The sequence below is a fragment of the Tachyglossus aculeatus genome, chromosome 11 (assembly GCF_015852505.1).
Source record: "Tachyglossus aculeatus isolate mTacAcu1 chromosome 11, mTacAcu1.pri, whole genome shotgun sequence".
Taxonomy (NCBI): Eukaryota; Metazoa; Chordata; class Mammalia; order Monotremata; family Tachyglossidae; genus Tachyglossus; species Tachyglossus aculeatus.
This window is the reverse complement of record NC_052076.1, coordinates 65676955-65692014: the sequence shown is the minus strand read 5'-3', so window position 1 is coordinate 65692014 and position 15060 is coordinate 65676955. Positions and strand designations below refer to the sequence as shown.

The window sequence follows — 15060 nt, the reverse complement described above, 5'->3', positions numbered from 1 at the left end:
TCATTTGTATGCTACTCAAGGGCGGGGAGCATACGTGCTGCTTCTGCTGAACTCTCCCAAGTGCTTAGTTCCATGCTCAACTAATATCATAAATTGATGGATTAAGAAACTCCCCAAAAGGCTGAAACTGCGAAACCAAGAAGTGGTTGATCCCTAACTTTTTTTGGGGGGGGGAGGAGGGGCGGTGATGGCGGTGTCAGCAATTACAACAGTGGGAAGGCTGTCCTGTTATAATAGAGCTTAGCTTTGAAACTACTGAACATTTAATTCAGCACTTCAGATTTTTCTCCTTAAAGGATAGTAAAATTGAAGGTATAGAAAAAGACCTTGGCCATCCCTCAAGTGCCTGCTGAATTGTCTGTTTATTCCAAGAACTGGGTGCTCTTTTGGATTACTAGCCCGTTTGAGTCTCTGGTCACTTCTCCCAAAAAATTCTGTAGCGACTCAAAGTAATTTGAAAACTACATTAACTGGGACGGGGGCTGGGAGAAGATGGTGAGAGAGAGAGAGAGAGAGAAAGAAAGAAAAGCAAGGGGAGGGATTTTAAAAGTGTACTGCTAATATCATTCAACTGTAAAACTTTTTTACTATTTAATTTCAGTGAAGAGACCACCGGAGACATCAGTGATTCCATGGACTTTGTTCTGCTAAACTTTGCAGAAATGAATAAACTCTGGGTGCGAATGCAACACCAAGGACATAGTCGGGATAGAGAAAAGAGAGAGCGGGAAAGACAGGAGCTGAGAATTTTAGTGGGAACAAATTTGGTCCGCCTCAGCCAATTGGAAGGTGTAAATGTGGAGAGATATAAACAGGTTACTTTTCTTTTTGTTTTTCTACCTCTAAAATTGTATTTTGTGTAGGATGAAGTGTAAAATGCAGTCCCATCTTTTCCGTGAAAAGCGCCTACATTGCAAATCATGACAATTTATTTTTCTGTAAATTTGAGGTAGTTTGGTCTGTTATCATTGTCTAGAAGGGGTGGGAACTTGTTCTAGCTAGCGGGCCTGTGAAGTCTTACTTGCAAACTCCTCCTGGCTCACTCAGTAAAGCATATGGGTGAGTTTTAAGAGCCAGGAATGGCTTCAGTTCTGCCTGAAGCAGTTGCTCTGAATTCCAGATTCGTTCATTCATTCATTGTCATATTTATTTGAGTGCTTACTGTACGCAGAGGACTGTACTAAGCGCTGATAAAGTACATTTCAACAATAGAGACAATCCCTGCCCGCAACAAGTGTGTACAGACTAGAAGCGGGGAGACAGACATCAAAACAAATAAACAGGCATTAATAGCATTCAGTTCTGGGGCCCACAGTGGTTAGGAATTCCAGATGCATCCACAGCCCGCTTAGAGCTGGTTAGGGGCCACTGGCTGAGCACTTCTGCCATTGGCTGGAGTGAATCCTTTGGAGGATTGGGTCAGATCCCGGCCATATACTTTCCCTGGGCTTAAAGAGAGCGGGGAAAAGCATCTAAGCATTTCAGTGTTCATTTTTCATAAGAGAGTTTGTGAGTTCTTGTTGTCAGATTGCAGAGCTCCTAAGGATTTTGAAAGAAATGCCATAACGTCTTCTGTACCCTTCTCAACATGTTAGATCGTCTTGACCGGCATTTTGGAGCAAGTTGTGAACTGCCGGGATGCTTTGGCTCAAGAATATCTCATGGAATGCATTATCCAGGTGAGACATAGGAAGGTTGGAAGCTTGAAATCATCCCGTCAACACCCTTCAGTAGTGACCATGATTTTATAGAAGAGATACTCTTTTCTTGCGGCTTCCCTAGTCTGGCCACTCCTCTTTAGTCTCTCTCACTGGTTTTTCTTCCCAGGTTACGCCTATCCCAGGGTATCCAAGCCTATGTTCTGGGACATCTGTTTGCCGATGTCTCTCAGACCTCTCTTGCTAGCCTGGACCTCTTACCTCCTCTGCAGTCACACATTTCTTCCTGCCTTCAGAAAACATCTCCACACACATTTCCCTGTCTCCCCAAGCTTACTGTATCCGACACTGAAACACTCGTCTTCCCTCACAGTTCCTCCCAACTTTCTTATGACAGTCAACGCCATCATCTTTACTGTCAAAGAAGGCCACAGGCATATTAACTGTGACTCCTCGCTCTCTGAAAGGACTCTCCTCCCGCACTGATGTTCCCCAACACTCCGACTTGGAAGGCAGTTAGAGATGGGTTAGACAGATTTATTGGCCAGATATTGGGACGTAGGGTTAAATGGAAGAAGCAGGCCAACCACATAAACTGCCCCGTCTGTTGGACCTCCTGCCAGCCAGCCAGTCAGCAGGATAGAAGAGCAGGCGCAACCTCCCACCTTTGAACCACCCCCCACAACCCCCTGTCTTTGATATGCATGCAGCACTTCACCTTCACACCTTGTCACTGAGCCCATCCTCATCTCAGGTCTTCCTTCTGCACTAGGGTCTTAATGATTTCAGGCATTAAGGCCTCATTGTCCCCCTGTTGATTCCTTAAGGACTCTGCCCTGCTGTCTTTCGCACCTTGTATCTCTACTTGTGGAGATGACTAGGTGTGAGCCTTCTCTAAAAACCCGCAGGAGAGATGACTGAGTGATCAGCTCCCTGATGACTCTCAGCTCTTAGCTAGGGCTGGTCGCCTCCCAGCATTTTGGACTGCCTTGTGCTGGCTTCCTCAGGTATTAGCAGGGACTTTTCTGGGTGTTCAGTTCCACCTTTTAGGTCTTCAAGATCTTTTCTGGTGAAAATGTGGGCAGCGCCCATACACACAACCACTCACACACCCGTTCTCCTTGGGGATGGACTACACTGTCTTTCAGTTCTCACGCTGAGTCTGCTGCTAAATCCTCTCTCTTTTTCCTCCATAACATTTCAGGGTCCTCCTCCTCATTCAGATAGCGACCACCTGGTTCAGGCACTTGTCGTATTCTAGCCTCCTCACCGATCTCCCTATTTTCAAACTCTGCCCCTTTTCAGTCCTTACTTCATTGCGCTGCATGTCATTCAACTTTTATTATTAACATACGCTTATGTATTTTTCTAGTTATATTTACCTAGTGCCTGCTCTTAACAATTATAGCGATCAATCATTGGGATTTATTGAGTGCTTACTATGTGCAGAGCATTGTACTAAGCACTTGGGAGGGTGCAATACAGTGTTTCATTCTCCTGATTCATTCGGTCATTTCATTCATTCAATTGTATTTCATTCGTTCAGTCATATTTCATTTATTCAGTTGTATTTATTGAGCACTTACTGTGTGCAAAGCACTGTACTAAGCGCTTGGGAAGGGTTTGTGTTAGGCTTTCATGTTAGACTGTAAACTCCTTGAGGGGAAAGGTGGTTACTCTTACTCAACCGTAGCCTTCTAAGTGCTTAGTATTAATAACAGTTGTGGTATTTGTTAAGCGCTTAACTCTGTCAAGCACTGTTCTAAGCGCTGGGATCGATACAAGTTCATCAGGTTGGGCACAGTCCCTATTCTTCACGGGGCTTACGGTCTAGGTGGCAGAATGGGTATCAAACCCCTATTTTACAGGTGAGGAAGCCGAGGCACAGAGGAATTGAAGAAATTTGCCCGAGGTCCCACAGCAAGCAAGTGGCAGAGCGGGGATTAGAACCCAGGACCTCTGACTCCCAGATCTGTGCTTTTTCCACTAGGCCATGCTGAATTATGTACATTATTACCCTGAAATGGATGTTGGTTGGTTCTGAACACTTTTTTGGAGATGAGTGAAGGTTAGGCTGGAGAAAGCAGGGGAAAGCCCAATGGTCAGAGTCGTCCCCATCCCCTTCCCTTTCCTCTCCCAAGTTCTCCCGTGCTCCCTGTGGGCCACCAGAAACCATTTGCCTCGTCGATTCAGTAATCTTTTTGAGCCCTAATAAGTCCTACAAGGGGTTCATCTCATTTAGAGCGGCTTAGTAACGAATGGTCTGACTTGCAGGTTTTCCCTGACGAATTTCATCTCCAGACCCTGAACCCTTTCCTGCGGGCCTGTGCCGAGTTGCACCAAAATGTAAACGTGAAAAACATCATCATTGCTTTAATTGATCGGTGAGTATGGCGGCGATTCCAGTCACCTTTTTTCTAAATTGGGTAACGAGCTTCCTTGGATTTAGAACAGTGTCAGCACTGCACTCCACCCGTTCGATTGTGTTCTAAGTCCGGAAGGTAGAAAATGAATCAGTCCAAAGCAAATTTGGTTTTCATTTCCCTTTGAACCATTAAACATAATGACAATAATAATAGTAATTGTGGTATGTAAGTGCTTACTATATGCCAGGCACATAAGCACTGGGGTAGATGCCAGATAATTGAGTCGGACATAGTCCCTGCCCACATAGGGCTCCCAGTCTTAACTGAGATACAGAGAAGTGAAGTGACTTGCCCAAGGTCATACAGTAGACAGGTGGCGGAGCTGAGATTAGAACCCAGGTCCTTCTGACTCCCAGGCCTGTGGTCTATCCACTAAGCCATGGGTTCGAATCCCCGCTCCACCACACGTCTGCTGTGTGACCTTGGGCAAGCCACTTAACTTCTCTGAGCCTCAGTTACCTCATCTGTAAAATGGGGATTATGACTGTGAGCCCCACGTGGGACAACCTGATCACCTTGTATCCCCCCCAGCGCTTAGAACAGTGCTGTGCACATAGTAGGCGCTTAACAAATGCCATTAAAAAAAAAAAAAAAGCCATGCTGCATCTCTTTTGGCTAATCATAAAGTTCAGTCAGTCAGCTGTATTTATTGAGCACTTAACGTGTGCAGAGCACTGGACTAAGTGCTTGGGAGAATACAATATAACAATATAGCACACACATTCCCTGCCCACCTCAAGCTTTCAGTCTAGAGGGGAGATGGACATTAATTTAAACAGTGGTTGGGGGTGAAGGTAGAGTATTTTAATTCCTGTGATAGAGGACGATATCACCAGTGGAAAAAAAGAAGAGTCATATCACTAAAAATATAAATGAAGTTGGAAAAAATCGTGCAGGAGCCGCTCAAGGCTGTACTGTGGTCTAAGCCTCCTGAAGCGTGAACTGGATTCAGCCTGAGTTGCCCAAACTTTCTGCTGAGCAGTCTGTAAGCTCATTAATAATAATAATAATAATAATGATGTATTCATTAAGCACTATGTTCCAAGCACTCTTCTAAGCACTGGGATAAATACAAGGTGATCGGGTTGGACATAGTCCCATTCCCACCTGGGGCTCACAGTCTTAATCCCCATTTTACAGATGAAGTAACTAAGGCTAAGAGAAGTGTACTGACTTGTCCAAGGCCACACAGCAGACAGCTGGCAGAGCTGGAATTAGAACCCCCAGGCCTGTGGTCCAGCCACCACACCATCCTGCTTCTCATTGTGGGCCGGGAATGTGTCTGTTTATTGTTATATTGTACTCTCCCAAGCATCTCTTACAGTGCTCTGTATACAGTGAGCACTTAGTAAATGTGATTGACTAGGTGCTTGTTTTGTGCTGCTGTCTAAACAGAATAAAGTGCCCCCCATGCCAACCAACCCTGGAAAAATGGATACAGTTGTGTCCCCCATGCCAACCAACCCTGGAAAAATGGGTACAGCTGAACTCCCATGAACTGAAAATCTTTGGAAGTTCTAAATAAATGCCCTACATTTGAATTGGAGCAGGAAAGACCTTTTTAAAAGAAAAGAGACCTATAAAGACACAGGTTGTCCACTCTCGTAATCTTATTTAAATGATTGCACAGCACATTAAAATTTTTAGGCTGAAAGTAAGGGCTCTTAATTGTTTCAGTTACACAAATTGCAGAAAGAGGGGGACTGTTTCACATGTTCATCTGTGTAAATTTGTGTCCGAGCCGTTTCTAAAGAGCCATTTATGTTCTGCTAAATTTTTAAAATATGAAAATAATTGTTTTTAAGTGGGGTACTCTCTGTGCCTAGCACTGAATTAAGCATTGGGGTGGATACAAGATAAGTAGGTCTGACACAGTCCCTACTCAGCATGAGGATCACAGTCTAAGGAGGAGGCAAAACAGTAGGTCTAGTGGATAGAGCATGGGCCTGGGGGAGAGAAGGCCCTGGGTGTTAATCCCGACTGCCCCACTTGCCTGCTGTATGACCTTGGACAAGTCACATAATTTATCTGTGTTTACCTCATCTGTGAGCCCCTTGTGGGACAGGGACTGTGTCCAATCTGATTTGCTTTTATCCAGCCCAGTGCTTAGAACAGTGCCTGGCACATAGTAAGTACAGATAATGCATATTATTATTATCATTATTATTATGTATTGAATCCCCTTTTTACAAATGAGGAAACTGCAGCACCAAGATGTTAAGTAACGTGATCAGGGTCACACAGCAGAGCTAGGCGTAGAACCCAGGTCGTCTGACCTGTGCTGTTTCCACTAGGACACGCGGCTTCTCAGTTGGAAAAAAGTAATAAAGTTTCTTGCCGTTCATAGGTGGAATTGGTAGAGCCTTTCTACGGTAAGGTGAATTGGGGTCGGTGTTTCAGGCCTGTACCCTAGGCAACACACCCCACCCTCCCAACAAGTAGTAGAGAGAGTAGCTGCTAGCACAAGACCAATCTGAAAATAAATAATAATAATAATGATGATGGCATTTATTAAGCACTTACTATGTGCAAAGCACTGTTCTAAGCGCTGGGGAGGTTACAGGGTGATCAGGTTGTCCCACAGGGGGCTCACAGTCTTAATTCCCATTTTATGAGGGAACTGAGGCCCAGAGAAGTGAAGTGACTTGCCCAAAGTCACACAGCTGACAATTGGCAGAGCTGGGATTTGAACCCATGACCTCTGACTCCAAAGCCCGTGCTCTTGCCCCTGAGCCACTGCTGCTTCTCCAGTATTACTGTGTGCCAAGCACTGTTCTAACTGCTGGGTAGATACAAGGTAATCAGGTTGTCCCACGTGGGGCTCACAGTCTTAATCCCCATTTTACAGATGACATAGCAGAGGCACAGAGAAGTTAAATGACTTGCCCAAAGTCACACAGCTGATAAGTGGCGGAGCAGGGATTAGAACCCAGGACCTCTGACTCCCAAGCCTGTGCTCTTTCCACTAAGCCACGCTGCTTGTCATTCATTCACTCATTCATTCATTCAATCAATCGTATTTATTAAGCACTTACTGTGTGCAGAGTACCGTACTAAGTGCTTGGGAGAGGACAAGATAACAGGAAGCAAACGCATTCCCTGCCCACATTCATTCTTCATTCAATCGTATTTACTGAGCGCTTACCGTGTGCAGAGCACTGTAGTAAGCGCTTGGAAAGTACAGTTCAGCAACAAAGCGACAATCCCTACCCAACAACGGGCTCACAGTCTAGACAGAGGACAAAACGAAGCAAGTAAAGAGGCATCAGCCATGCTGCTTCTCGTGCTTCACACTGCTGCTTCCAGCGCTTAGGACAGTGCTTTGCACATAGTAAGCGCTTAACAAGTGCCATTATTATTATTATTACCAACTTCCCCCACGCTCCCAGATTCAGTGACCAAAATTGGGCCAAGATTTGGGTAAGAGGAGGGGAAGCAGTTTGAGCGGAACTAATGCATCATAAACCCCCTACCCCCTCCTTAACCAATTTGTCTCAAGCCTCAAATGAGGCCCCGGAAGAAAGTGCTTTGTTTGGACTGTGACTTTCACCAAGAAAATATTAGAAAGAATTAATTCCAGTGCTAAGGAAGAAGAGTTAAGAAAGCTGTGATGTAATTACTGTTCTACTGTATGCGCAGCGCTAATCAGAAAAAGTAGATTTAAAATGTCAAGCCAGTTTAATGGGCCATTTTGGAAGGCATCTTTAATTATATGCTCAGTTTCTGATTTAGAGGTTGGTGAAAACGATGAAACTTGCCCAGGCCTGCTCCAGTTGTGAGCTCAGAAATCAAAACTGTCTTAGAACAGAACCCTTCAAAAGCTGTGTTTTTCCTTTAAAGACACACCCATCCATGCCTGTTTTTTCCCTTTTCAGGTTTTGTTTTGGGTTTTGTTTTTTTTTTTTGTAGTATTTAAGTGCCTACTGTGACACACCCAGACGGTGTCTATGGTTTAAAGACACACCCATCCATGCCCTTTTTTTCCCCTTTTGAGGTTTTGGTTTTGTTTTTTGTAGTATTTAAGTGCTGACTATGTGGCAGGCACTAAGTGCTAGGGTAGATAACAAGGTAATCAGGTTGGACACAACGCCTGTCCCATGTGCAGCTCACGGTTTTAATCCCCATTTTACAGATGAGGTAACTGAGGCACAGAGAAGTGAAGTGACTTGCCCAAGGTCACACAGACAAGTGGTGCCGCCAGGACTCGAACCCAGGTCCTTCTGACTCTGTGCTCTATCCACTAGGACACTTGTATTTGTAGTTACCATGCCAGAAGTTAGCAGGATAACCCTTCTATTGCAGTAACAGCCGTGTTCTTTACCAGTATAAATTCACAAATCAAGAAATAATTTGTTCTGAAAATAGTTGGAGAGACATTTAAGAAGTCAAGCGGACATGGTGCACTTTCTCTTACATTGAAATTGGATTTTAATCAGCTAGCCCAAACTACAAACATAGCCCTTGATCTTATAGGAAATCTGTAAATTAATGGGGTTTATCTTTAGCTGGATTTAGCGTGACTGATGATTATTGCAGCTTTTTTAAAGTAGAATTGACACCTGGTTGGTAGAGCTCATTAGAAGACTTAGGTGTTGGAGCAGAGAGGTAGTATAACCTAATCAAGATGTAGGGCGTTGAGCAAAGTAACATGGAAAGAGCAGACACTCAGAGCTGATTATTCTAGAGGTGTGCCAATCGCAGCATTTCTTTTCCTTTTGGTACGACGTTTCTTGACCTCCTTGAGATTTAAAATAGTTTAAAAAACTATAGAGGATAGAAACCCTTCATTTTCACCTGTTAAAAATTGCTTTTTAAATTGCTTATAGACGTTCGAGTGGACTGCTGTTCCTTTGATTTGGCTTGTTTCCCTGACACTATCTTTGATTTTTTTTTAATGGCATTTGTTTGATATTTGATATTCGCTCCAACCCCAGAACACTTTAATACATATATTTAAATTATATATTATAAACTGTTTATTTGTTCACATAAATGTCCACCTCCCACTTTCGACTAAATTCATTACGGGCAGTGAGCGTGTCTGCTAATTCTGTTGTGTTGTACTCTCCCAAGTGCTTAGGACAGTGCTCTGCACATTGTAAGCACTCAGTAATTACTATTGATTGATTTTTGCCAAGCGCTTACTTTGTGCCAGGCACTGTACTAAGTGCTGGAGTAGATAAAGCCAACCAGGTTGGACACAGTCCATGTCCCACATGTGGTTCACCGTCTTAGTCCCCATTTTGCAGAGCAGGTAACTGAGGCACAGAGAAGTTAAGTGACTTGCCCAAGGTCACACAGCAGACAAGTGGCAGAGGCAGGATTAGATTTAGCTTGTTTCCCTTTTCAACCCGGGACCCTTAATATAATAATAATAATAGTAATAATAATTGCAGTAGGAAATGCCACTGTTCATTATTGTATTGTACTTTCCCAAGCACTTAGTACAGTGGTCTGCACACAGTAAGCATTTAATAAATACGATTGATTGAATGAATGAATAGTATTTAAGCACTTACTATGTGCCAAGTACTGTCCTAAACACTAAGGCAGGTACAAGATAATCAGGTCCCACATGATTGTTTTGCCTGTTAGACTTCTAAAAGCTGCAAGAAAGCAATGCCTTTGTCTAGCGATGGAAGCATTTCCTGTTTCTTTTTTAAAAATTTTTTCCTCCGGGTCCAAAGCTTTATAAAATTCTTCCCCCTCCTCTTTACAGATTAGCTTTATTTGCTCATCGTGAAGATGGACCTGGAATTCCAGCTGACATTAAACTTTTTGACATATTTTCTCAGCAAGTGGCTACTGTAATTCAGGTATGTGCAATTATTTCTTTTAAGCTCTTAAAACATCCCTTTGGCCCTGTCATTTTTCTAGTAGATGTTTATGGTCCTGCTTATATTCAGAATAACTTTTATGGTGTTCTAAAAATTCCAGTCCAGACAAGATATGCCTTCAGAGGATGTGGTGTCTTTGCAAGTGTCTCTCATTAACCTGGCCATGAAGTGCTATCCAGATCGAGTGGATTATGTTGATAAAGTGCTTGAAACAACTGTGGAAATATTTAATAAACTCAATCTAGAACAGTAAGTGGAAATGTACATTTTTTTCTAGCAAACTCCATAAGCACTTCTGATTCCAAGAGTCTATCTCTTAGGCTGATGTGTTCAGCATCTTCTTAGTCTCTGATTAAAAAAGCAGGTTTGAGTCACAGACCTTGGTACAGTGCATGAGACAGATAATTGCATGAAATGGTAGTTTGTGATTCAACTGCAGTGTGACTGCATTTTTCTTCCAGATCTCTCCTTTCATAGACTAGTAAAGAAAATGTTTGCACTGTTCCCGGTTTTATATTGGATGAGGTTGTTTTTTATGTCATCTAGCAGATCTTGAACTTTTTTTTCCTGGCTTTTTAAACCAAAGTAACTCATATTATTAGATTTTGGGTAAATATAAACATTTATGTTGTAACTTTACATCCAGATTGAACTACTTATGTATTTGAAAACTTTTGTGGGGGCAAATTTGTTGAATCTGTTTTTGGAAATAATATTGATCCTTCAGTAATGATCCCTAATCCTAAACTATTCAGAAGAGTTCTATGAAAAGCACCTTCGTACTATTTACTTCGTTTATCTAATTTAATTTTTTATCATGTATTGCATTTTAGTATTGCTACAAGCAGTGCTGTTTCAAAGGAGCTAACAAGACTGTTAAAGATACCTGTAGACACCTACAACAACATCTTAACAGTTCTGAAATTAAAGCATTTCCATCCACTCTTCGAATACTTCGACTATGAGTCCAGAAAAAGTATGAGCTGTTATGTCCTTAGTAATGTGCTGGATTATAACACTGAAATTGTCTCTCAAGACCAGGTGAGAAATTACGAGCTTAAAAATGTGTATTTGCCTGGATTTCTGGCCATTTTAAAATTAGAAACTTGAAAAGAAGTGACTTGGCTAACAATTTTGCAGAGGAATATGAATCTTTTGATCTGTGGGAAGTTTTCCAGAGGGTTCTTGGGACCAGGGTATTGGAGTTGGGGTGTGCGGAACAGTCAATCTGTCGTATGCAGGGCACTGAGTTAGGCTCGTGGGAGGCCACCGTAGAATTAGTAGGCAAGATAACCCCTCTCCAACCATAACCTCCTATTCTACCTCCTTTCCATGCAAAACTGCCCTCAACATCCCAGAGACCTCTGACCTCTAGGGTCCCTCCACTTATCCCAGGTCGTTATGCCACAATGCGACTCATTCAGTCAGTCATACTCCTTACCCAACCTCCCCTGTCAATGCACAAATGCACGCCCTCAACTTCTCCTTCATGCACCAAACTCAGCTTCCTCACCCCCTGTCCGTTTGTCAGTCTTTCGTCACTAACCCCGAGCCCTGAATCACCTCCACAGGACATTTCCTCCTCTCCTGCGCTTGTGCTGTTGGTGGAAATTCAGGCGCTAGATTGACTTCAGTCACTTAAAATTCATCCTTACCCTCTCTTCTGCTCAGCAACACTTCTCCCCCAGTGACTTCTATGCCCATTGTCTTCAGCAATTATTTCAGACCTTAAACTCTCCCTTACCATTCCCCTCTTCTACCACCCCCCCCCACTTTTTGACATAAATGAAAACTATCAGGCCCGAGTACCCCCTAAATCTCCCACCCACTTCCATATCTACTCATTCTTCCATGCTGTTTCTACCGAGAGGATCTCCTGCCTGCTGTCATAATCGACCCCTTCTGTCTGCAGTCCTTCTCACTTTCTAAAACCACTTTTCTTCCCACTGTTACTGCGATTTTTCAACCACTCACTCTCTGACATTTCCTTCCCCTCCATCTATAAACCTGCCCATGCTTCCCCTGTTCTAAAAAAAAAAATAGACCCCCATGACACTTTCCAGCCATCTGTGATTCATTCTTGTCCATATTTTGTGAATGTGTTATTTACACACCTTACCTCCAGTTCTTCTCCTCCAGCTCCCTCTCCTTGACTCTCTGGCTCTCACCCTCTTCGTTCTTCTGAGGCTACACTCTCCAAAATCACTGGTTATCTTCTTCTTACCAAATATATACTATACTGTACAATACTTTTTTTTAAATGGTATTCATTAAGCACTTACTATGCGCCAGGCACTGTACTAAGCACCGGCGTAGGTACAAGTTAAACAGGTTGGACATAATCCCTGTTGCACGGAGGGCTCACAGTCTTAATCCCCATTTTACAGATGAGGTATCTGAAGCCCAGAGAAGTTTAGTGACTTGCTTAAGCTCAAACAGCAGACCAGTGGGGGAACCGGAATTAGAACCCAAGTCCTCTGATTCCTACGCCGATGCTCTTTCCACTAGGCCACACATCCTAGTGCCTTCTGCTGCCTCCTAAAATCCTCCTAATTCTCTCAGCTGCCTTTGGCACTTTAGACCATCCCTTCTCCTGGAAATTCTAACCTTGGTCTTGCTGACACAGTTCTCTTTTGGTTCTCTTCCTACCTATCTGGTCCTTCTCAGTCTCCTTCGTTGGTTGTTCTTTTTCTCTAATTCCCAACTGTGGTGTCTGCTCTGGACCTTCTTCTCTTCTCAATTTACATTCCCTTCCTTGGGGAGCTCATCCACTTCATGGCTTCGACTACCGCCTCTAAGCAGATGACTCCCAAGTCTATTTTGCTAGCCCTGATCACTCCCCTTCTTTGCTGTCTCACATATTCTCCTGCCTCCTGGCCATCTCTACATGGATGTCCTGCTGGCAGAACAAGCACACGATTATCCAAAAGTAGTAGTAATGATGTTAAGCGCTTACTGTGTGCAGAGCACTGTATTAAGGACTAGGGAAAAACAACAAAGGTGGACATTAAATATGGTCCCTGTCCTTCGGGGGCTCACTGAATACCTCATCTTGCTCCCAAACCTCCTACACCTAACGTTTTCATCCCAACACCAGCACGCTGCCTGTATCTCAAGCCCATAACCATGACACTATCTGACTCTTCACTTTCCTTCAAGCCTCTCCTCCAGGCCATGTCCAATTAATTTTTAAATACCCCTAACTACAGCTTTCATGGCCCCTGAGGATTTAAGTGCTCACAACTCCCTGCAGCACTTTTAAACAGATCTTCTGCTCTCTTACCTGTGTCTGTTTCCTAATCAATCAGCTAGCTGTAGTCATTGAGTGCTTTCTGTGGGCAGTCCTGTACTAAGTGCTTGGGGGAGTACAGTACAACAGAGTTGGTAGACACGTTCCCTGCCCACGACAGGTTTAGGTTGTATGCTCCTTCAGGGCAGGGACCATATCTGCTAATTCTCACATACTCTCCCAAATGCTGAGTTCGGGTCCTCGGTGAATGTTAGTGATTGATTCCCCAACTTCATGGAGCTTACAGTTATTTTTTGTTCCAGTGATTCAACTATATAGACATTTTTGGGGTAGCTCCTCTAGGGCTAGTGGTTCTAATTGTTACAGTTTTGGGTTTTTTGGACCCTGTTTCCTCACAGGTCGATGCGATCATGAATTTGGTATCCACGCTGATTCAGGACCAGCCAGATCAACCCGCAGAAGATCCTGATCCTGAGGACTTTGCTGATGAACAAAGCCTTGTTGGAAGGTTCATTCATCTCCTGCGGTCAGATGACCCCGATCAGCAGTACTTGGTATGATTTAAAGCATAGGAAACACATTCTGTGACCTTTAGAGCTGTTTTGGGCCGAGGAATTCATTAAACTGAATTTGAAGTAGTTCATGAGTAGGGCAAGCATTCCATTGTTGTTAACAGTTTTAATGGAGACCCCCGGGGCAACCAAGAGTTATTTAGGTTCTAATTTAGAAGTGCAATTTATACGTGGATGTCTACTGCCATTCCCAACTCGGAAACATTTAGATTCCCATCAGTAGGAAGGACTGAGTGACATGGGTTATGATCGTCATGGTAAACTGTTGCATCAGGGCACTAGATTTACCTTGGTGACCTAAAAAAATTAAGGCAACTTCAAAAGGTAAGCAGGAAAATGGCTCCTTAAAGTAAAAACAAAAACAAAACGGTAACCAAAAAGCGAATTATCAGGACATTGGTAGCGAGGGCGCTTGTAGACAAGTTCTTGGCCAGTTATTCTCCGTGTTCACCGAGGATGAGGAAGTATTCTTCAAGCAGGAGAGCTTTTGATTGCGGTAAAGAAGAACTTGGCTCTCAGAGTAACAAACCCTTTGAATGAGCTACCCATGGAGGATGTGAGGCCCCCATCTCCCGAGATCTTTTAAGGAAAGAATTATGGTAGCATTATGGTGGTATTTATTGAACGCCTAGTCCGGGCAGAGCACTGTACTAAGCACTTGGGAGAGTGCAGTATAACAGAGTAGGTAGACACATTCCTTGTCCGCAATGAACTTACAGTCTGTGTCCTGGTGGTGAGAAGGGAGCGGGATTAGATCTCTAAGGTGCCAGGTCTAAGAGTCTGTTTTTCCTCATTCTAGCTCGTATTTCTACACCTGTCCTGAGTTGTCCGAGGAGTCACTAAGATTTCACTTACTGGTAGTTTATAATCCATTAATTGTTACCAAAAACTGGCGCTTATTCCTTTGCTTTAATGTGAATGTTTTTATCATTTTCCAGATCCTTTAAAAAAAAATTAATTGTATTCATTAAGTGCTTAATATGTGCCAGACTCTCTACTAGGTGTTGGGTTACAGTCCCTGTCCCACATAAGACTCACAGTCTTAATCCTCATTTTATAGGTGAGGTAACTGAGCCAGAGAGAAGTTAAATAACTTGCCCAGGGTCACATAGCAGAGAAGTGGAATACCTGGGATTACAATCTAGGTCCTCTGAATCCCAGACTTTGCTCTTTCCACTAAGCCACACTACTTCTTCTCTAAGTGATAATGAAAAAAATGAAATTTTCGTTTCCCTTACTTGATGTTCAGTAATAAGGCCCATGAGTCATCTTGATAAATTCACTTCATGTTGCTTTTTTATGTGGCAGAAATTTCTG

The 15060-nt window shown here is 43.3% G+C and overlaps 1 protein-coding gene across 1 annotated transcript in view; it reads left to right on the top strand.

The window, feature by feature from the left end:
• Nucleotides 1–15060, top strand: part of VPS35 (VPS35 retromer complex component) — a 43883-nt gene that overhangs the window by 20075 nt on the left and 8748 nt on the right. Inside the window, exons 6-12 of the mRNA XM_038753969.1 lie at nt 602–815; nt 1596–1679; nt 3933–4042; nt 9804–9900; nt 10022–10170; nt 10755–10962; nt 13570–13725. Coding sequence (XP_038609897.1) covers nt 602–815; nt 1596–1679; nt 3933–4042; nt 9804–9900; nt 10022–10170; nt 10755–10962; nt 13570–13725 — 1018 coding nt within the window. The remainder of the gene's footprint in view (nt 1–601; nt 816–1595; nt 1680–3932; nt 4043–9803; nt 9901–10021; nt 10171–10754; nt 10963–13569; nt 13726–15060) is intronic.